This window comes from Acinonyx jubatus, chromosome D3 (genome assembly GCF_027475565.1).
Source record: "Acinonyx jubatus isolate Ajub_Pintada_27869175 chromosome D3, VMU_Ajub_asm_v1.0, whole genome shotgun sequence".
Taxonomy (NCBI): Eukaryota; Metazoa; Chordata; class Mammalia; order Carnivora; family Felidae; genus Acinonyx; species Acinonyx jubatus.
The window spans coordinates 45,293,009-45,316,404 of NC_069392.1; the positions used below are offsets into that span (position 1 = coordinate 45,293,009).

Here is a 23,396-nt window from a genome sequence, read left to right on the forward strand (position 1 = left end):
TTCATTGCTAATTTTTGTTGTCATCTAATTCACCTCTTAGCCCAGTGCTGCACACCTTTGTTTTTGAAGAGTCTAAATACCTCAGTCACTTGAGAATGTCTGCCATAATTGTGTGCCTAACTTGGCTCAGGCTTAAGGTTAGATTTTTTAAAATTTATACTGTGCTAAAGAGAGTATCCTCTTGGGGTGTCATTTATTTACATATCCTTGTAGCTGAAGCATGATCTCATATGATATTAATACTTTAATATTTCTTTTCAAAATAAAACCTAGGAGGAGCAGCTAGGATGTTGACAGCTTTAACCTACTTCATCTGATTCTGAGGGAATGATAATTTCTCTGAAAGAAATAATTATTCCTCACTGACTTTGACTAAATTATATTCATGATTCCTCACTTCCAAAGTGTTTTATTCACATGGACTCTTTCTGGTGTGAATCCTGCCTGGATTTTTGACACTAGCCAGAGAGAAAAGATTGCTATCTTACATTCAGTGAATGAGCAGATGCAGAAGCCAAGTAGATGCTTTCTGAAGAAAACATTTGGTGTTTAAAAATATTGGAAGCCTAATTTCATTGAGGCTTAAGGGAAGAATATTATGAATTTGTGAAATCTGGCCCTAGCCATTTTGTCCTTGGCTATAGCATATGAGCCAGACTTCCCAGTTAGGGTTGTGGAGCATTCTGAACCCAAAGTTCTTGGTTCAGGTCATACTCACTTGAATTTTCAGTTCAAATATTGTTTGAACTATTATTCAGTATTCAAAGGTTACATGAAGCCCTGTACTTTAGGATTAAACAAAAACTATTCCTGCACTCACTGCTTTAAAAATTTATTTGTATCTCTCCAGAGAAGATTTCAGGATTCAAATAAGTTTGTATTCAGTTCACTGACCACTTTAATAGTCCAAGAGTAGGTCTGTTTATAACTCTTCCTATGTTTGGTGCCGGATAGCCCCTGTGGTTTGTGTGTGTTAACAGGGCCGTAGAGTATGGAGAGTACCTACCTACCTACCTAATGGGGTAGGTAATGATTGTAAAGTCTCTAACAAAAACCACAGTGCAGGTATAGTACTGTTAGACTGAAATCTGAGAACATTTTTGAGTTGAGTAATTCATAACATTTTCTGGTCTACGTGCCATGACTTAACCAGCCTGTGAACTGTGATCTGCCTAGAAACTTAGCTTGGTGTGACTTGCTCTTTACCCCCTCGTGGATGAAGAAAATAATCCTATAACCAGAACAACTTGGATCTACGTGTGCTTTTTTATGTTGGCATCACCCCTTCCTCGTTCCTATTTTGGAGGCTCTTAAATGGATCTTCTAATTTATGAGCGTCAAATGTATTTTTGTATTAGATTTGGCCTATGATGAGAGAAATCTCTAATGTATATGTACTCTGAACACATTTATAATTTGTCACAGCTTGGAGGTATGGTCTAATGTGACATGTACCTTTGTGGTGTTAAAATATTTAAGATTTTTTTATTAGGTTAGGGTCTGATTTTAGCACATGATAGCTAAGTATATGAGCAAGTGAAGTATTTCAAACGTCACAGATAACAAGGAATTGTTGAATATTGTGCAAGTCAATGATTATAGAGTTTGCACTGTTAGGCTTCTGCCAACTAAAAGGACAGTGCATATTTGATTTTTAAAATAGACACACATGTGCGTGTGTGTGGTTATTCCTTTGCTGTATAACTTTCCTAGTTGATTGCTTCCTTAAGCAAATTGTGGTGGCAAGTATACACCTACGGATCTGAATCGATGCAGATACACATTGACAGTCATGATGTACTGTTTGGTGTTTCTTACATATTTTTGAATTCTGTTGGTGGTATATCTTGTAGAAAAAAAAATGGTTAAGCTCATATCCTCCCCAAGAGATACATAGTAGAGGGAGGAGACTTGGAAGCTAGGAAAGAGAAAAGGACAGCAAGGGTTCGGGAGTAGGAGACGGGAAAGTTGATCGATAAAAGATGTGTCTCTTCTTCACTAGAGTATAATTTGCCCAGTGCACATTATAATTGGCTTTCTTGTGAAAACCAGAAAGACTGAGCTCTAGCTCCCAGTTGACCTGGGTGAGCTCTGGGTTACGCTTTGTCCAGCCACAGGCCAGTGGCTTGCAAATTTTAGTTCTACAAATTAGCCCTCCTTTGAGAATCTGACTCAGTAGCTATGAGGTAGGGTTTAGGAAGGCATTTTTAACAAGCTCCTAAAAATGATTCCAGTGCAGGTGGTCTAAATTAGAGCAACACTACCCTAGGCTATCATCTTTTGGTAAGTATTTAGTAAATCTGAGAGGAGCCAAACACAAACATATAGCAAGGTTATGCTCAGAGTGTATTATCATGGGGCCACTGAGGAAATGCTTCTAACCCATTGGCTTCCTAAAGTAGGAGATCCCTGAGTTTTAAAGGATGTAGTCAGGTGAAAATCATGGCTAGAAGAACATCTCAGGCCTTGGTCTTGATGAGCAAAGGCACAGAGGTGACCAACAGTATGTGTGTTCAGGCCAGTTTTGAGTCAGGTGGGAACGAAATAACATTTGAATTTTGCAGAGGTCATGCCAAAAACCTTGAACTTCCATGAAGTAAGGATGGGGAGCAAGGAGAAATGCAAAGCAAAGCAGAGTATCATTTTGCATTTAGATCCCTAGTGACTGAAAGGACAAGCATATAAAACCACCTGAAATCATTAAGAGTTCTAGAAATCAAAGCAGTGAATAGTGGTTTGAAAATTTTTGGTTAAATGTTTTCACTGTAACAATTTGCCTCTCAGGGACTTGGACAAAAGAGTCATTGATGAAATGTGGAAAGAGGACATGCATTGCAGATATTCTGCACAGTACCTAAGACCTGTGTGTCCAAGGTGGCCTGCCAAGGTTAGGCTACAGAAGCATAAATAATTCCCAAAGATGCCATAAATGGGGTTTGTATTTGGGGGTCTTAGAAGGTTTCATTCTATCTTTGATAGTTAAATATATTGTGAACGAAACTACCAAAAATGACAGCTTCATTTCACTTTTATCCACCAAAATGGGGCTTGGGGCAGTGGCCAAGGACAAGTACCATCTGCAGACCTATCATCACATCTAAAATTAGCATTTCTGCTTTCAAAATGCAATCTTCAGGAGAAGAGGGAGCCTGTGACATAATGAGCACTCAGTAACTATTATTTGGAAGATTTAGTATGTGTGGAAAGTGCTCTGTGCAGCATAGATGGAGACTGGTGCCCTAAGCATTGCCTCTTAAGAGCTCTGGAAGCCTTAACTGTTTTCTGAATTTTTTTTTAAGTGTTTTTTTTTTTTTAATCCTATCTATGCCTTGAAGATACTGTTTGGTTGATTTACAATGATTCTTGTTTAAATATTTGAAAACGAATTACGTTGAAGCCCGTTTGGAGTTTGGTCATCATGATTATGGCGGCAGTTAATGCCCAGCTCAAGTATGTGAGTTTGGATGAAAGAGCAGGGAGCAGGTATTTGAAACGAGTCGATGTGCCTTTACTTTGGTCTGAATTGCAACCGGTTTCTGGTAGTAGGATTTGGGGAGGGTGGGTTGTGTCTGTATTGCCAGATCCGAGTTACAGAAAGTGGAAGCCTCAAGATTATTGCCAAATTCTCTTCCCACAGGTGATTTTCTCAAAAGGGAAAGTACTGTGTTGCATAAAATTATTCGTTCTCTTCAACATTTTAGCATTATGTATACCGTGACAGACTATTCTTCTAAAAGCTGGCTGAAAAGAGTAACATTGTGGAGGAAGGGGTAGTGCGAAGAGGCGAGGCGGCGACTGCAAGAAATGCCATAAATCTATGTTTCCTTCTACACCAGCTCTTATTTTATGATGAGCGATGAGAAGTGGAAAGGCCGTAGCCTTGAGCGACTTCTGGCGGTTTGGAAACGGCAGTTTGTATTCTAGAAAAGGCAACGCCCACCTGCGTGTCTGACCCGCGGAGTTGGAGCCTTTGTCCTTTGCGGCTCCCCATTGGCTGAGGACGCTGAGGCTCCGCCTCCTTTCCTGACCGCGAGCTCTCAGCAGGAGGGAGGAGCTTTGTGACGCACGCCCTGTCGTCCACAGGGCTATAAATACCCAGCTCAGCGCTCCTACTCCTTCAGGAGCCGCCGGCAAGGGGGCAACGAGGAAGCTTTTTATAGCGTAGGCGGAAAGGAAAAGGTGGGGGAGTCTGGAGAAAAGGCCCTCCCCGCCCTGCGGCCCAGGAGGTGGTCACGCCCTCGGGGCGCCTCTCGCGGTGGGCTCGGTGGATGGTTCTTCCAGTGCTGGGGAAGACGGAGGGCCCTCGGAGTGGGAGGCCCGTGGGGAAGGGCAGGCTCACAACCGTGGGTGTGGCGGAGCTCCGGGAGTCCCGGCGGTGGGTCTGCCACCTGCGCCTCCTGAACTAGAGGCGGAACCGGGACGCCCGCTCTCCGTTTCGCTGCCCTTCCCACCAAACCAACGGCAAACCAAGCACAGACCCCAACGTAGGTCTTGAGGGAGCGGTGTGTATGGTTGACGTTTCCTGTGGCTCTGAAGCCCGCACCCCCGCATTCTCAGCCTACAGCACCGTTGTCCCGCTCAGGCGTTAGCCCTGGGGGAGTGGGTAAAAACGCAAGCTCACAGTTCAGCACAGGGGTCGGGGTAGTAAAAGAAGTTTTGGACAAGTAACCTCTAAAGGAGAGATTTGGGTAGAATTAAGCGGTCGGTTTTAAGCTCTCAGTGTGTGTGTGTGTGTGTGTGTGTGTGTGTGTGTGTGTGTGTGTGTCTCTCTGACTACCCGTCGATGTAGTCCTGCTTGGTGTCGCAGTTATTTCTCAACTTGCTCAGGACAATTTTTCTCATGGGACTGTGTTGTAGGACGTACAGCATCCCAGGTCTTGGGGCACTGAAAGGCCTCGCACACTTCCAGAGTGTGGAGTGGTTGGGGGCGCGGCATACCGCCTGCGCGGAGAACCAATAGGATCACTGTACGGCCGTTCTGTCCACGGTTGGTGGCAGCAACTGCCAACTGCCTACAGAAAGGGTGTTTGGGTAGCTCCATCATGGCTGCCGGTAAGCCGCTTTTCCAAATGTGACTTATCCACTCACACTGGGGTGCAAAATTCGTACTTGAAAAAAAATTATATACACATGCACACAAAAATAGCGTATCTGTGGATCATACATACAATTACTGCCTACATCCCTTAACGTTTAGCTTGTAGCCTGCCAAAGCTGCACTAGTGGTGTGGGGTTGTTTTGGTTGTTTTTTTGTTTTTGTTTGTTTTTTGCGCACTAGTGGTTTTTTTAAAGATAGTTTAATTCAGTAAAGGTCAAGTTGACTTAAACTTTGAGAGTAGATTTTCATTAAAGGATTCAATACACTTAATTATATCCTCAAAAGATTTGCTTTGACCAACAGAGATTCATTTTTTTTTCCTGACCTTTGGGAAGATGAAACGTGCTTTTAAATATTCAGCATTTTGTTATGACACACAACTTTTTATTAGAGGTTGGCTCTTTATATAATTGCTGTAACTAAACCCTGCAACTTAGCTCTATGAAACTCGTTACTCGACTGTAGGGATGTTGTTGACATGATTCATTATATCACACTATTCCCCTCTTTATGAGGACCTGGGGGAGAAATTTCTCCTGGGACTCGGTGTTCAGAATGCCTCTGAGTCTCCCAGGCAACTGATTTTTTATCTCAGAAACATGAACCATTTAACCAACTTTTTCCTCTTTTGTGATGGCTGCCTGGTAGCTCAGGGGCTGATTTGACACGCCATCTCCATCAAAGTGTAGGATGTATGGCTTGCATAGGGATACTAACCTTACCTGTGGCTTCATATTTATCCTACCATGATTTTTCCCTTACCATTGAACTCCTTTCCTTAAATAGTTACTTCTGTTCTTTACAGGTATTTATAAACTTCCCGAAATCATCTTGTACAGTGAAACAGAACACACACACACACTGAAACACAGTTTAGGATGGCAATCTTTGCAACTCTTGAGCATTACAGGTTGGACCTGTACCACTTAAAATCAGAAAGGCGGCAGAAAGGGGAGAGAGGGGAAGACTAGGGCAGAGGTTAAAGGAGGATAGGAGAAAAGAGAGACGTGCATAGGGTAGTGGGTGGTGTGATACCACAAGTAAATTATACCTATTCTGATTGTTAAAGCAAAGGCTAAAAATTGTATACTGAAAGACGATCAACGTGTCCAGGGATACATTTAGAAAAATGAGGAAAAAGATGTTTTCTTGTAGAAACTCTATTCTACAATTCTATCTGATGAAGGTACAGAGAAAAAGCCAGTGCCCATGTAATTTCAAAGGATGTTTAGACACCGATACACGAGCTTAATTTATCTTTCTTGAAATTCTGCACAAAATATTTACTAAATTTTACAGAAACAAGTTTTGTTTGGTTGGTTCTTTTTTACCATTATCCTAGAGTTCTCACCAGGGCTTTCCCCTGGGGGTTTAATAGTACTACTATATTGCTCATCTGCACATAATGAGCTATTGTGTGTGTGTGTGTGTGTGTGTGTGTGTGTTAACTACCATTAAGAATTAGCCCACTTTGCTAGAATAAATGCCTAGAAATTAGAACTAAAGGTAATAATTTCTATAGGAGACAGATTTGTTGTCAAAGCTATCATATACTATTTATAAGACCTTGTTTTTCTTCATTATAGTTGATATTACAGACATCCTGCCCAAATGATTTCTTCAAAGCCCAGACTTGTCGTACCTTATGGCCTCAAGACTCTGCTCGAGGGACTTAGCAGAGCCGTTCTCAAAACCAACCCACCAAACATCACCCAGTTTGCAGCAGTTTATTTTAAAGAACTCATTGTGTTTAGAGAAGGTTTGTTATTCCTTGAGATTATATATTTGTTGCTTTGAAAAGGAAGGCATTTTAAGTTGGGAATTTGATGTATCTAATTTCCTGCATTTATTCCTTCAGGGAATACTTCTCTGGATATAAAAGATCTTGTTAAACAATTTCATCTGATTGAAGGTAAGTACCACAAATAGTAACAGTTTAATAATACTAGTTATAAATCATTGCATCATTACTAGCATACATTCAAGCTTCAGAATCATGCCCATAAATATTTTGTTTAATTATACTGATGTTTGTTTAATCACAGTTTAATTTTTATTATTGGATCATTTTTTTTTTGAAGATTGGAAACTGACATTTTGGAGGATTTTAAATCTTTAAAAGACAAACATAGGAAACACTCATCTTCAAACCATTTGGTAAAATGAGACCTAGAACAGTATGTATAAACTATGACTCAGACCCTTCCTAATGTCCTCTATCTTTAAGGAAGTACAGTGAACTTTGAAGAAAACTGGATGTTGTAGTAATAGATGCACTACTTAGGAAAGTTGTATAAACACTCTTCTTGGAAGATATTTTTATTAAGAAAAAAAACATCTTTTTTTCTTTTTTCCTCCTATGGTAGGTTAACTGCAGTTCTGTTGGAGGGCAAGAGATCAATTGTCACTGACCATCTTTTCTATCCCAAGTTTTTCATAGAAAGTGGTCTTCTCCAGCCCATGTCTCTGACATAGGGCTGTACAGGGCTTTGAAAAGTTGTGTTTTATGTATATGTGTAAATGTCTAGGTGGACGTGACCGCATGAAACTGCATTGACAGAGGAGCACCGAGAAAAGTCAGATGGGGAGTAAGAGAAAAGCATAGTTACATGGTGACAATTTGGGTGGCTCACCAAAAGCAAAAGGGTGATCCCAAGGACAGGCATGCATATCTAAAAGAATGGTAAGAAGAAGCTTTTGGCAAAATTTTGTGGAGAAAATGGGAGACTCCCGGGCAGGGAGAGAAATCACGAAGTATTTTTGCTGCTTTAGCTGGCCACCATTTTGGAATGACTGTGGAGAAAGAAAAGGTAGGATCAGTGAGTTTAAGCCACTTTTATACTCTACCAGTTTGGTGATGCCAATAGATAACATAGTCAAGATAGGGAGAAGTCAGGAGTAGCATCTAGGAAAATGTAAAAATCATGAGGGATTTGGGTCTACGGCAAAAGACCCAAAACAGAAAATGAGATTAAGGCTAGCAAGAGTCAGCATCTGAAGGGGCAGGAGAGTCCATTGCTGTGGTTCAGGAATATTTTACTATCTAGCCTGGCTTCTTCCCTGCAGGGTCCTGAGGACATTCCCAGCTTACCATGAGACACAGGTCTGGGATTTGCTTACCACCAGCAGGACATACAGACAAGTGCAAGAACCCCGACAACTCTCCCCTTCCCTGTGAAGCTTTCTCTTTGTACTCGTGCTGTCTATACCAGGAGCTATGTTTGAGAGGATTGGGACTGTGCAGGCTTACTATGTTTGAGAGTGGTGATAAAGTCTGTGAATCTTTATGGTGGGAGGTAACTAACTGGTAGCTTTAAAAAAATTTTTTTTTAATATTTATTATTTTTGAGAGAGAGAGTGCAAGCAGAAAGGGGCAGAGAGAGAGAGAGGGGGGGACACAGAATCTGAAGTGGGCTCTAGGCTCTGAGTTGTCTGCACAGATCCCGACGTGGGGCTCGAACTCATGAACCATGAGATCATAACCTGAGCTGAGGTCAGATGCCCAATTGTCTGAGCCACCCAGGCTCTTCTAACTGGTAGCTTTTGAGACTAATTTGTTTACTGAAGAACTTACCCACCATTCAGCTTAACAAGTGGACTAAATTAATGTGCATTACTTTAATTAACAGACTGAATGGCTGTAGACCTAGACTGCTCTTTGGCAGTAGAGTAGAAATGAACATTGCTTATTCTAGTTTACTGGGGAGATGGGAAGGTAACATGAAGATATGACCGGAAAATATATTGATTTCATTGTTAACTAATACCAGTTTGGCTCATTAGTCTGCCTTTTATTGTTGTATCCACTGGTTTATTAATGGAAAACAGTGTCCATTAACTTAGGTCCTATCGTAGAGACTGCATGAGTCTGTGTGTATCCAGGAAAGCATCACTCTGGGCTAAAGAGGGACTATCTAGGGATATAGAGGCAGTTTCCATTTGGTAGGGCATTTCCTACCCTGAATGACATCCTCCTATCTTCTAACTGGCTTAATTCCCCAAACGCAATTCCCGTGGGAGTGCCAAGTACATTTGGCTGCATGGTTGTTGGGTTCTCTACAATAAAAATGTAGTTAGAACAAGTGGCACCTTCTCCTTTAGACAGACTTCCCTTCTGTGGATCCCGCTGTTGTATATGGTGGCACCTATAGTACCCTACATGCTCTCTTGGTCCCAAGGATTGTGGCTCTCCCAAGATTTCAGCGATGTGCAATATGGAAAAGTGGACCATTCTTTGAGGACCATGTGAACTGACCCTTACTTTGGTCTTTCAGTCTCCAGCATGAGGCTAGGTCAACCTAAAGGCAGTAGCAGGTATTAGCGCTTGCTGATGTGGGGCAAAGGCTAACTCCCATCCCTAATGCATTGGTCCCCACTCACCTCCCAACTATCAGATGTGACTGTGAAAGACATTGGTTTTTGTCTACAGTACATCCTTGTGCATACCCTTTTATTTGAACACTTCATCCTGGATTTTTCTTGGAAGGAGGCCCATTTTTGGTAGCTTCTTTATAGGACAAACAGGGTTCACCCATCTCCCAGTGCCTTTAAAAATTCATACAAACTCAGGTGATGGAAGAGGTGGGGAGGAAAAGTACCAGATACGAAGCAAACTTTCCTCACTTCTCTGTTGTCTCTCATCATTTCCTCATTTTCCAGAGCCTAGGACCGATGGGATAGTCCCTGACTGTCCAGGCCTCCACTGTGGCATTTCACCCATATATGCCTATTTCCAAAGCAGTTCATGCTGTGAAACTTTCTTGGACTCCCTTCTTGTGTTGTTTTTTTTTTTTTTTTTTTTTTGCAATTTGATTAAATAGATCTCACTACCACATGAATCCATGAAAAGTGCCGCAATTTTTCAGTCTTCTCAGGAGTTTGTTAATAGAGATGAATCACTAATTGGGGGGATTTTAGAAACTCAGCTGTATTTTAAAGCAAAAGAGTTGTCTCTTAAGTTCTACCACTTAGTATATGGTAGGAAAAGAAAGGAAAAAGGAATGGAATCATTGAGTACAGGCTTACCTTGGAGATATTGTGGGTTTAGTTCCAGACCACCACAATAAAGCAAATACTGCAATAAAGCCAGTCAAATGAACTTTTTTCATTTCCCAGTGCATATAAAAATTACGTTTTATACTATACTGTAGTCTATTAAGTGTGCAATAGTATTATGTCTAAAAAAAGTGTACATACCTTAATTTAAAAAACTTTACTGCTAAAAAAAAAAATAAATAAAATGAATTAAAAGGTAACTACCATCTGAGCTTCCAGAGAGCTTGATGGTTGCTCTTGATGTTGATGGCTGCTGACTGATCAGGGTGGCGGTCCCTGAAAGTTGGGGTATCTGTAGCAATTTCTTAAAATAAGACAACAATAAAGTTTGCCACATCGATTGACTCTTCACGAATGATTTCTCTATGGCATGTGATGCTATTTGATAGCATTTTACCCACAGTAGAACTTCTTTCGAACCCCAGTCAGTCTTCTCAAACCCTGCTGCTACTTGAGCAACTAAGTTTATGGAATATTCTAAATTCTTTCAACAGTCTTCACCAGGATTGTAGACCATCTCAAGAAACCACTTTCTTTGCTCATCCATAAGGAGCAACTCTTCCTCTGTTCAAGTTTTATCCTGAGACTGCAGCAATTCAGTCACTTCTTCTGGCTCCTCTCCTAATTCTGGCTGTCTTGCTGTTTTCACCCCATCTGCAGTGACTTCCCCCACTGAAGTCATGAACCCCTCAAAATCATCCATGACTTTGGAATTAACTTCTTCTAGATGCCTATTAATGTTGATATTTTGACCTCTTCCCATGAGTCACAAATGTTCTTAATGGCATCTAGAATGGTGACTCCTTTCCAAAGGTTTTCAACGGACTTTGCCCAGATCCATCAGAGGAATCATTATCTTTTGCAACTATAGCCTTACAAAATGTATTTCTTAAATAATGAGATTTGAAAGTTGAAATTACTTCTTGATTCATGGACTACAGTATCGATGTATTAGCAGGTATGAAAACCACATTCACCTCATTGTACGTCTCCATCAGAGCTCTTGGATAACCAAGTACATTGTCCCTGAGCAGTAATATTTTGAAAGGAATATTTTTCTCTAAGTGGCAGGTCTCAACCCAGAGTTTAGGGGGTTTAAACTCTAAACCCTCAGTTTATTCAGTTAACCGGGGTGCCCGGGTGGCTCAGTTAAGCGTCTGACTTTGGCTCAGATCATGATTTCGCAGTCCATGAGTTCGGGCTTCGTGTTGGGCTCTGTGCTGACAGCTCAGAATCTGGAGCCTGTTTCAGATTCTGTGTCTCCCTCTCTCTCTCTGCCCCTCCCCTGCTCATGTTGTCTGTCTGTCTCTCTCAAAAATAAACATTAAAAAAATTAATAAAAGTAAGTAAATAAAATATTCAGTAAACCATAGTGTAAATGGACATGCTGTTACCAGGCTTTGTTGTCCCATTTATAGAGCCCATGCAGAGTAGATTTAGCATAATTCTTAAGACCCCCAGGATTTTCAGAATGGGAAAAGAGCATTGGCTTCAACTCAAAGTCACCAGCTGCAGTAGCCCCTAACAAGACAGTCAGATTGTCCTTTGGAGCTTTGAAGGCAGGCATTGACTTCTCTCTAGCTATGAAAGTCCTAGACAGCATCTTCTAATATAAGAATGTCTCACCTACATTGAAAATCTGTTGTTTAGTGTAGCCACCCTCAGTAATGGTCTAGCTAGATCTCCTGGATAATTGCGGCGGCTTCTACATCAGCACTTGCTGCTTCCCCTTGCACGTTGATGTTATGGAGACGGTGTTTTTCCTTAAACCTCATGAACCACCTCTGCTCGCTTCAGACGTTTCTTCTGCAGCTTCCTCCTCTCTCAGACTTGACAGAATTGACGAGAGTTAGGACTTTGCTCTGGATTAGGCTTTTGGTCTAAGGGAATGTTGTGGCTGGTTGGAGCTTCTATCCAGAACACTAAAACGTTCTCCCTATCAGCAATAAGGCTGTTTTGCTTTCTTATCATTCATGTGTTCACTGGTTTAGCACTTTCAATTTCCTTTAAGAACTTTTCTTTGCATTCACAACTTGGCTAACTGGTTGGCATAAGAGTTCAGCCTATCTCAGCTTTCACCATGCCTTCCTCGCGAAGCTTAATCATTTTCTAGCTTTTGATTTAAAGTAAGAGACATGAGACTCTTTCTTTCACTTGAGCATTTAGAGGCCATTGTAGGGTTATCGATCAGCCTAATTTCAATATTGTTGTGTCTCAGGGAATGGGGAGGTCCCGGCAGAGGGAGAAAGATGGGGGGAACAGCCAGTCAGTGGCCTTGTTTAACAGGGTTGCCACAAACCTTCAGTTTGTAAAAAAATGCAATACTTGCAAAGTAAAATAAAGTGCGATAAAATGAGGTATACCTGTACCTGTTTTGTCCTAGGTACTTACAATATATTTTGTCAATTAAGACACCTTTATAAGTAGGTAACATCATTGCAATTTTACGTGAGAAATCTGATGCTTGGGTGTGATTACATAACTTGTAAGCTTCTAAATATTAAGTAATTGGTAGAGTTGGGATCTAAACTGAGATCTTCCTAGAAGCATAACTCATGCTCTTTCTACAGTAAATAGCATTCTAGGATCCCTCTGGAAAAACTTGAAATTCTTCAACTAAAAGAGTGAAGGGAGAGGAATTTCAGCTCCCTTTCCCCACAGTATCTCCTCCTCTTTCACTTCTTCCTCCATCATGTTGTGTAGACCCTGAAGCCAGATTGTGCTAGTTGTCATTTTTTCAGCACTCAGTGAGGAGGGTGGGAAGCACTTTCCCGTCCAGAGCGGTAAATGTAATCTCAACACCACTATCACCTTATATCCCCCTAAGCTTAATTCAGTCCGGTTTCTAGTATCAGCCTTGTCCTGCTTCCAACAAAGGCAGGAAATAACAAACTCTTCTGAAGAACCAAGGAGGCCTAGCCCACCCTGAGTTAACCTGTTAGCTTTTCGTAGTCATCTTGGACATTCTTGGCTTGGCCATAGAACAGTAATTACCATCATGCACTGTTGTTGATCTTTGGGTCCAGTTTCAATTTCTATGCAGCACCATAGCAGTTATGTGTATCATTAGGTGTTGTCTTGAGCTACTTACTCATATCAAACATTTATGAAGTTTTTAGTTTAATTCTTAGTTTTAAAACCTTCTTTAAGTTTGTTTTTGACAGAGACAGAGCTTGAGCAGGGGAGGAGGGGCAGAGAGAGAGGGAGAGAGAATCCCAAAGAGGCTCCACGCTGTCAGCACAGAGCCCGATGTGGGGCTCGAACTCACGAAACGGTGAGATCATGACCTGAGCTGAAGTCAAGCGTTGGAAGCTTAACCAAGTGTGCCACCTGGGTGCCCCAATTTTTAGTTTAATTCTTGTACCAAATTCTATTCTCATGCATTATTTTCATGGTTGGTTACATATACTTGTAGCTATTCTCTCTTATTAAGTAAATGAGAAATGTATCAATTTCAGGACAGCCTATACTAAATTTTGTGAAGCCCCGGTGCTTACTCTGCACTTTCTGGGCATTTTTTTTTTTCAAGTAAGGAAATCAAGCTACACTGATGCCCTAAACAGGGATGGGTGATGTGCCAAAATGATCTTTTTATCTCTCCAAGTCTTGTATTTGTCTAGACAGGGTGGTAAAATTTGTACCAAGGTAAGAATTACATTAAGTTGAAAAGGGTTCAAATGATTCTGTGGTGGTGATGTTGGGAAGGGGGCTTGGGTCTTTTATGCTTTTCCACTGTGTTAAGATTAATCAGTTGGGGGAATAGTCCATACTAAAGACGGCAAACAAATCATTGAGCCAATGATATAGTCAAGAGTTGGGGTCAGGCTAGGGGCAGAAACAGAGCTAATTAGGATTGAGAGAGGAAGCAGATATGGCAAACCAGAAAATTAGGACAAGGAGGTCAGGGACAGCAGGACCCAAGAGTCAGTACATGAAGGGAGAACATCTTTGAGAAATGTATCGCTCTGCTAGTCAGGAGCCTTGATAGCTCCCTATTGTTCACAAAATCCAAACTCTTTGGTGTTGTAGGGATACTTTTGCAAAAATATTAAACTCTAATATACATGATTTCAGATAGCCTCTGATTGTTCCTGTTCACTCCGTTCATGTCTACCCATTGACGTATTCATTTGCTTTAGGAGAAAAGGCGAAAATAGCTAGAGCAAGGAAGTCGTTACTCCGTACTGAGTCTCCCAAGTTCATAGCAAGAAAGCTAACACTTTGGAGTTTTGCAGGAACCTGTTTTTGTTGAGAGAAGATCTTGGACTTTCCAGAGTGGAATTTTAATTTACAAGCCAAAGATTCTGGTAGTCAAGTTTATATTTAAAATTTAAAAAAAAATTTTTTTTTGAGAGAGAGAGAAAGAGAGAGAGAGGGCGGGAGAGGCAGAGAGAGAAGAAGACACAGAAATGGAAGGGGGCGCCAGGCTCTGAGCTGTCAGCACAGAGAGGATGCAGGGATTGAACCCATGGACTGTGAGAGCTTGACCCGAGTCGAAATTGGTTGCTTAACCCACTGAGCCACCCAGGCACCTTACAAGGTTTTATTTCATATATGCCAGGGAGGAGGGGGGTGGGTGGGTAAAGTTAGGATATAAGCTCATCTCCTGCTGCAAAGGGAGGGGAAATGAGAAGTCCTTCCTGGCAACGGGGCTGTGGTACTAGGGCGTGCATAACAATTGCCAGCTGAGATCCAGAGCAGTTATAAGGAAGGTAAAATCTGTGATTGGAATTCCCTAAAATGTGAACAAAACGCTTGCTCTTTGCTTTCCTGGGTGCCTCTCAGAGAAGCAGTGTGATTAGCATCGTTCAACATAACCTATGCTACATTCAGCACCTCCACCATAATTGTAATTGTGATCAGACATTCAGTAAGTATTTGTTGAATAAAAAATTCTATTTGAAGCAGTAGATTAGAAATAATGGAGAGTCTTTCTCAGATGGGCCTGAGGTAAGATTTCTGATGCCCCAGGATCTGCATGTGGCTTTTAGTTGGTGCAGATGTGTTTCGATTGTCCCAGAGTGCTGAAATCGCAGGGCGTCGGGCTGAGAAAAGTGCAGTTACTCAACCTGCCAGCTGAGAGCTACAGCACAAAATGTCCAAGCTGGGACTGAATCAAAATTGGCAGCTAGGCCTCAGAGGCTAAAGAGGAACAAATTAGGAAGGGCTCTCCCAGTCCTTGAGTGAAGTAACAGGCCACATTTTTCACAGGGTGGAAATACTTCAGGAAATACAGCAAAGTCAGAGACAACGCCCAGAGCACAGGCAGTAGGTGCTGTGCCTCCACCAGAGGTCACAGACAGGTGGCAGGAAAGGGCTACATGGGTCAGAACCAGAGCTAACTCTCACATTCACATTCCCTCTTTAGAAGCGGGAGAACCTTCGATAAAAGAGCGATACCCCAAAAGGGTGAATAATTAACCGATTAACCAAAGGAGACTTTTAAACTAGAAGGGATAAATACTTTAAACCTAGATCAACTAAATTTTGCCATGTAGAAATGAGCATTTTAATGCAGACAGAGAAAGTAATGCTTTGTGACAAGTCTGTCATAGTGTGTAAATTTTCATCCCTTTACAGGCCCCTGAATGCAAACGCAGCTTCCTGCAATCTGCATCTATCCTGCTTTTGCAATCCTCGCTCCCATTAAGTACAAGACAGTTTGTTGTCTTCTGAGTTTTGCTTTATGCTGCTCCCCTCTCCAGGAGTTCCTTTCCACCTTTCAAGTGCTACATATCCTTAAAGCCCAATTCATTATTTCATTTAACAAATATGTACATTCCTACCCACTGCCAGGTGTTGTGCTAGGTGAGATTCAGTGGGGAAGGAGAGAGTTCACTTTCAGCTCTGATGGAGGGGCTGGTATCACACCTAGCCTCCTATCAACAGCCATAATGCTGAAGAAATTGTACAAAACAAAGTCCAGTGCCTGGATACTTGGAAGAAGAGATTCACAGAAAGCCCCTCATTCACCCTCGCAGCATTTTTCAAACTCTTGCACAGGGAAAGCGAGGCCAAGCAGGGAGAGTGGAAGTGTCCCTGGGAAGAGGAAATGCAGAAGCAGAGTTAGGGGCTACTAATATGGCTAGGATTCAAGCAACAAAGTATCTGAGGGAGTGTTTGCAGAGAAGAATCCTACCCCCCCACCCCCATAAAAAAACGCAAAGCCCTTTTCATTGGGGTTGCTGGCCAACCCCGAGCCGCTTGTCTGTGGAGGACGGCTTGGGGCTTAGCCGGGAAGAGCTGGGGGAGACAGGCAACTGAGTGGGGGGGTTTGAGAAGTAGTGTGCTATTGGTGTGGGGGAGGTTGGGCCCAGCCGAGGTGAAGAGACTTGTGAAACTCTGGCCATGCAGTTGAGACTCCAGGAAGGTCAAAGCCAAGGAATAATAAATCTTGTGAGAGGAGTAAGAACAAAACTGAAACACACTTTGTGCTTTTCCTGCAGATAGCATTCTGGTATTAGGGAAACATTTCCCCAAGAGACAATCCTCAGTGCGGCAAGCAGATGTGACCGCGTGCAACAAGGAGGGGCCGGGGGGGGAGGGGGGGCAGGCAGATGCGGAGCTGAGAAAAGGGGCTCACAGCAGTTTTCCAGTCCTAGGAGTTTCTGCACGTCGCCAGCCCTCTCGCCATCCCCAGCCATGGGAACTTCTTCCTGCCCGAGGACTCACCGAGTCCACACGTACACATGGGTCCAGAGTTCTCTCTCGGCCCCTCTTGTCTGGGTCAGTACGGCTTGGCCTGCATTATCACATCTTGCCAGCAAGATCACTACCATTTTTAGGCTAGACTAGACGGGGCTTCCTAGAAGTGTCCTGTAGTCAAGTTTTCCGATTCATCGTTAAATTTTATATATGCATTTTCTTAAATTGAGGAATGCCTTTATTAACATGACAGCATTTGTTTCATTAATAAGCTATTCCATCAGCTGAAGATGAGGTCACTTACTGCTCGGGTTGAAGTCTTGCCCTCTGCCCTCTGGTTTTGTGTAGGAGTTTAGATCAGAAGCTTTTTCCATGGAGGTTTTCAACTCAATTCTAGGCAGTTATGGTCTTTTCCCTGACGCTGACTAGCTGAAGTGGTATCTGATTATGCGTTTGTCACCGTGTTACTCAGGGTCACTTAGTTCTGAGGAGATGAACTGACTGAGGGATCTTTTGAGTGGATCAGGACAGGGAAGTTTCATTACCCACACGAAATCACTGATGTTGGGAAATAAAGCAAACTCTTTTGTATTCGTGTATGTACTGCCATCTGAATGTTCTACCTGTTACTGCTTTAAAATTTGGTGGCAGGTGGAGGGGGACACACGCTTATTAACCCATCCGGCTGTTTGTTAGTAGAGAGATGGTCAGAAGGAACGACACGAGAGAAGAAACCAGAATGTGTAAAAGAACCGGTAGGAACATCCATAGTTTCCCACGAACCTACACGGATGGAAAAATCTACAGACACAGAGGAGGACAATATAGCTGGACCACTGTTCATCAGCAAAACCACTCAGTTCCCATCAGTTCATGCTGAGCTGCTCCCAGAGCCCGAGGAGACGTCCGAAGCCGCTCGAGGCTCCAGTTCAAAGCCAACTACCTCTAAGGCTATGAGCCCACCGTCATCACCGTCTCCGGCAGCTGGCTCCCCGGAGTTTGCTTATGTCCCAGCCGACCCAGCTCAGTTTGCTGCTCAGACGTTAGGTAACGTTGCATCTATTCATTCTGATCAGTCTGACGTGTTAATGGTGGATGTGGCAACAAGTTTGCCTGTGTTTTCCAAGGAGGTGCTCAGCTCAGAGGCTGCCGAAGATGCCGCGGCAGCCACTCCTGCTGTGTATTCTGCAGAGGTGGTGGCCCTGCAGGTTCTGAGCCAAACATCTGTCCGTGTAGATTTGGGTTCTGAATCTAAAGACGATGACGCTGAGCCATCAACGGCTTCCTCATTCCCCTTGCAGGATGAACAAGACCCTCCTGCTTACGATCAAGCTCCTGAGGTCCCTTTGCAGGCTGATATTGAGGTCACATCATTCGTTCATATATCCTCTATCTATAACGATGAGCCTGTGACTGAAGGAGTCACTTACGTTGAGCAAATACCAGAGCACATAGTTATCCCTTTCACTGATGACGTTGCTACTCTTAAAGAAAATGATCAGTCATCACCCTCTGGTCCCATTCCTGTAGTACTCATGAGGGGCTCAGGCAAAGCCGTAGGTTCTGGAAAACGCGCACAGTCGGAGGAGGACGCAGAATATTCCTCGGTGCAAATGGAGGCAGAAGCAGTTCTGTACTCCAACACCTCCCTGCAAGGTCCGCCTGCACAACTCCAGGATGCAGAGGGCTCTACCAATGCAGTAGGCTCTGAAAAATCTTTGCACCTTGAAATGGAGTTTACTGCTCTAGTCCCTGGCAATCCTGGGCAGGAGGAATCCGGGAAACACTCTGCCACCCAGGAGATGGAGGCCACACTTGCGCTCTCTGGGGAAGCTGCCAAAGCAGGGAGCTTGGGTGCACCTGTAAGGTCATCTGGTGGTCCCCCCATTCCTGTTCCAGAAGGTCTTACTGAGCCAGAAATCGAACCAGAGTGGGAAGCAGCACCCGAACAAGGTTTGATGGAGCCAGGTAAGAAAATTAGATGCTGACAAAATTAAAGATTACATTTCAGGTGCCATCTAGATTTCAGGTAACCCCTAGGTAGGCTCTCTACAGATGGGTCGAAAGACTTTTAAATAGTTCTTCAAACGGCAAACCTACGTAAAGGCTTTGTTGAATTTGAGATTTTACTCTTACAAGATGAGTGATTTTTAAAGTGACATCACCAAAGCTTGGCCTCAGAGTTTGCTCCACCTGGCACTTTTGGACACGGCACAGGTAGTGAAGAACCCTAAGAGCCAACTGTCAGGCCCAAGATACGTGAGGTGGCCGCGGTGGTGTTGGTTTGCAATTCCTCACTTGTTGAACGTAAACTCCAACCGCACGACGCCTTCCGGAGGCTGCGGCCTGTGGCGCGTCAGGGAAATGGTGGTGTGTCGCCCTTGCTTTCGCGCTGCGGCAGGAGAGCTCTGCGAACGGGTGTGGGGAGCTGGCCTGACTCCGGCCTCCTGGCTGGGGGCTTCACGCCTGGATGGCGAGGACGGGTCAGGCCCAAGTTCTGTCACACGGGAGAGCACGGAGGACCACCGGGCACTGGCACTGCCGAAACGACTGGTCTCCTGCCAGCTCCCTTGACGGGTGCTAACACCCCGCTGCTTTCGGGGCTGCTGGATCTTTCGGGGGCTTTCCCGTGATACAGACACGATTTGACCTCTCTCTCCATCTAACTGTGGCATTTGGTCCACCCTGCCCCCGGCCTCCTGTCTTCTCCCTTTTAGGGACGGATGGGTCATACAGGAGCCAACCTCCCCCATTCCTTTTGCAGAAACACTCTCAACTGCGGCTCTTCCCAGAGCCAGAATGGTCAAGTGTTACCAAAGCAGGTGTTCGGGGATCAAATTCTGTCTGGCAGTGTGACGGGGTCCTGCACAGCTGAGAAGGCAGAGGGCAGCGTTGGGAGCTGGCACGCAGGATGGGCACTACACTCGTGGTTTATGCAGCACTGGCATCCCAAGTGACTGTTTTCAGGGCCTCGCCCTTTCTAAAGCACTACGAGGATATTTCAAATGGAAGACTGGGCTTGTCCATATTTTTAATTGGCTTTGCAGAAGGATCAATTGACAGTATCTGAAGCTACTGAAAACTTACCAGTTTAATCATGTGCATAGTGTTATTTTCTGGGGAAGAAGAAAAGCTACACCGGGGATACAAGGCCCAGGGCTCACAAGGTGAACTTAGCACACTCTGGGCAAACTCTATTAGGAAGGAGTTTCGCCTCCGTCCCATCTTCTGCGACTCAGCTCTCCACGACAGTACGGTCTTCACTAGGCAAGTCAAACTTGACATCATAGATTCCTGGGGGTTAGATGGATGGCACTCCCTAGACCTTTTTTTTTTTTTTTTTTAATGTTTATTTATGTTTGAGACAGAGAGAGACAGAGTGCAAGTGAGGGAGGGGCAGAGAGAGGGGGAGACAGAGAATCTGAAATAGGCTCTAGGCTCCAGAACCCGACGTGGGGCTCGAACTCACCAACCGTGAGATCATGACCTGAGCCCAAGTTGGATGCTTAACCGACTGAGCCACCCAGGTGCCCCTAGACCTCTTTTTTCTTAATCCCTCTGAGACCAACAGGCCTCATACTGCCACCTAGGACCTTTGACCTCAAGCCTCGCCTAAAAGGGGTGCTCTCTGGGGTTCTGAGTCCTAGATCATGAGATGATTGTATGTGGGGACAAATTAATGGGAGATGATGGTGCCTGTGAAGGGCCCGAGATAACTGATAATGTAATCAAAAGATGATGCCCCATGCAGACTTTAGTAAAGAAAAAGTCACTCTGCAGCTGCATTAACACTTTTTCAGTGGCTTCACACGCCCTTCAGTTGATTGTTTTGGTAAAGCCACTAGTTTGGTAAAGTCCTCTCTGAGGATGCTGTGACAGCCACATCTAATGGGGGTGTCCCTCGAAGCGGCACTTATCATGAGATTGCTTCTTTAGCCACGACTCTAGTGCCCCTGCCGCTTGCTGTCCCAACACTGTTCTCGTTTTCCAACTGGACAGAACTGCTCTTCTTTCACATTACCAAACACTATTTAGCCCTCTCTCTAGCATGCTTTATGGCACATATTTACTGCTCCAGCTGTTTATATGTAAACTTATAAAGACATTTCTGTGCATAGCGCCTGATACAGAGACCAAACCTTTAATGCCTGCAAATTTTTTTTTTTATAGCCATAGCAGCAAGCGAAGCAGGACAACCACCACCATATTCTAACATGTGGACCCTTTATTGTCTAACTGATATGAATCAACAAAGTCGCCCATCACCGCCACCTGCACCTGTGCCTTTCCCCCAAGCAACCCTCTATTTATCTAATCCTAAGGATCCACAGTTTCTGCAGCAGCCACCGAAAGTTACTTCTCCAACTTACGTGATGCTGGACGACAGCAAGAAGACCAGTGCCCCACCTTTTATTTTAGTAGGCTCAAATGTTCAGGAAGCTCAGGATTGGAAACCTCTTCCTGGACATGCTGTTGTTTCTCAGTCAGATGCCTTGAAGAGATACACTGCAGTCCAAGTACCCATCGCTGTTCCTGCAGATCAGAAATTCCAGAAACATACCCCAAACCCCCAGAATGGTAGTCCTCCGCCAAGTGGACAAGATGTCCCCAGGCCACAAAGCCCAGTTTTTCTCTCTGTCGCATTCCCAGTAGAAGATGTAGCCAAAAAAGGTTCAGGATCTGGTGACAAACGTACCCCCTGTGGAAGTTATGGTATTGCTGGAGAGATAACCGTGACCACCGCCCATGTCCGCAGAGCAGAAACTGGGAACTGGTAGGTGCGTTTTCCTACCATAATGTGTGGGCCTTGGCTTGCTCCTAGTGTTTGATTTGCTGATCTGGAGGTTGAGGTGTTTATGAAAATTGCATTGAGATATGCAAGGAGTTGGTGTATACTCAAATTTGATGAGGTTACTATCTCCAAGTTCATTGCCCCCAGTTGCTAATAAATGCACAGTGTGTGTACTGCACCGTGAGGACTCGGACTTGGTGCCTAATACATGAACTGATCCACTCGATCACCTTAGGAATATGGGTTCTTCATCTAGCCCCTGGAAGATACTAGAAAAGGGGTAGATTTATAAGAGGACATTCTGTAGGAACTGTATAATCCAATTGGTGTGTTAAAGGGTGGGTCGGAGCAGAGACAAGACATGAGCACTGGGGACAACTGGAGAGAGATAAGAGATTGTGTGTAGAGCAGTATGTTTGTTCCCTCTTAGAGTGAAGATTTATAGATTTACACAGTAGGAGTCTGGAAACGCCCTGAAGAGCCCAAACTGGAATGAACTGTGGATAAGACAGTTTTATCACTCACAGATCATCTTTAAATTCTTTATCTACCTAGTACTTAATGCCACGTCCTGTGCTCGTCCCTCCTTCCTGAGGTGTGTAGGCAGGGCACACCAGGGACCTTCCCACTTGGGGAAAGCACCAGAGGTAATTACACCATGTGAAGTAGGGTGAACCAAACAAGATGCTGACAGGTGTTCAGGCCCAGATGCAAACTGACCACTGAGTGAGTGCAAGGAGCCAGCCTTGTAGAGACCCCACAGACCAGGCCTAGGGCTTAAAAGAGCAGGAGTCTGAGACACCCCAAGGAGGCCAAAATGAGAGCGGCTGGGAAGAGCCAGGACAGCACCTAAGAGGACGCTGGAGCTGTGAAGAGAGGACCCTATGAGTCAGGGCCTCTGTGTCCCTAGGAGAGAGACTGGGGTTAAAAGCTCAGTAGGAAGCCAGAGCTGGAGGTCACTAGAGGGAGCAGAGACACGAGTTAAGGAGGTATAATGCAACTGTTAAACCCACACCCCCACGAGTTCTGCTCCTTAAAACAATTTGTGGGAATTTCAAGCTGAACATCTGATGGGCAAAAGCTCCATTTCCTTCACAGGCAGGTTCGAATACTACATCGCATTTAAGGAGACAACTCAGTTATCAAATCTTAGGCCTATGTGCCCTTATTCATCACCCCCTTTGTAGACTTTTAGCAGAATTGTCAAAATGGCTTTCTCAGCATGAAATGCTGGGATATTTCGCTGCAAATACAGGTAAATGAGTAGATAAGAATTTAATGACAGGAGTGCAGACCTCGTATTTCTGATCTGCCGTTCTTTTTACTTGTTCATTTTCATGATTAAACAATTCATTGTTTGCATTCCTAACAGATGCCAGTAGTGACGCCATTTGAGTCAACGTTCAAGGTGGAGTCTGCCACCCCATGTAATTTGTCAATAAACTTCATGCAAGCATAAAGCCTTGTGTTCTCATTTTGTAATTCAGGACAACTGATTACAGAAGGCCATAAATCTTTGCAGACTTGCAGAGCCTTTTCCAACTCTGTATATACACCGTAGAAGAAAAAACTCTCACTCTATTAACACATCTCCTCACACATTTCCTAGGTGGGCATTCCCACTTGGGAAGTCCATGTTTGGTGTGCACACCAGGGGAATACAGGGGGCACCTCAGTGTAATACTGTATTTACCCAGATAACACTCCCCAGTGCTGACTGCCTCCTGAGCCTGTGCTGGTTAGCTCTGTGGCCCCGCGGACGGCAGGACCACGAGGGCTCTGTGCACGGGCACTCGATAATTTAGG

The 23,396-nt window shown here is 43.9% G+C and overlaps 1 protein-coding gene and 1 long non-coding RNA gene across 15 annotated transcripts in view; one reads left to right on the plus strand and one right to left on the minus strand.

Moving 5' to 3' along the window:
• Positions 1 to 4,239, minus strand: part of LOC113602217 (uncharacterized) — a 24,260-nt gene extending 20,021 nt beyond the window's left edge. For all 4 annotated transcript variants that reach the window (XR_008291802.1, XR_008291804.1, XR_008291801.1 and 1 more), the window contains exon 1: positions 3,941 to 4,239. This is a non-coding gene — a long non-coding RNA (uncharacterized LOC113602217). The remainder of the gene's footprint in view (positions 1 to 3,940) is intronic.
• Positions 3,624 to 23,050, plus strand: CABYR (calcium binding tyrosine phosphorylation regulated). 11 transcript variants are annotated; one of them, XM_053206301.1, is made up of 6 exons: positions 3,632 to 4,179; positions 6,685 to 6,857; positions 6,957 to 7,010; positions 17,495 to 18,766; positions 20,969 to 21,572; positions 22,021 to 23,050. In XM_053206301.1, coding segments are annotated over exons 2-6 (2,079 nt in total). In that variant the 5' UTR covers positions 3,632 to 4,179; positions 6,685 to 6,709; the 3' UTR covers positions 22,022 to 23,050. The 11 variants fall into 11 exon arrangements, 10 of the variants coding, with proteins under 10 accessions (XP_053062278.1, XP_053062276.1, XP_053062273.1 ...); XM_053206298.1 differs by having other exon boundaries at positions 3,633 to 4,179; positions 20,969 to 21,576; XM_027068660.2 differs by having other exon boundaries at positions 3,633 to 4,179; positions 20,969 to 21,576; positions 22,963 to 23,050.
• Positions 23,051 to 23,396: the final 346 nt, after the last annotated feature.

Coding starts and splice junctions, on each gene's coding strand:
- CABYR (XM_053206298.1), top strand. CDS start 6,710: ATGATTTCTTCAAAGCCCAGACTTGTCGTACCTTATGGCCTCAAGACT. Junction 6,858..6,956: donor ACTCATTGTGTTTAGAGAAG/GTTTGTTATTCC, acceptor TTATTCCTTCAG/GGAATACTTCTCTGGATATA. Junction 18,767..20,968: donor ACAAGGTTTGATGGAGCCAG/GTAAGAAAATTA, acceptor TTTTTTTTATAG/CCATAGCAGCAAGCGAAGCA.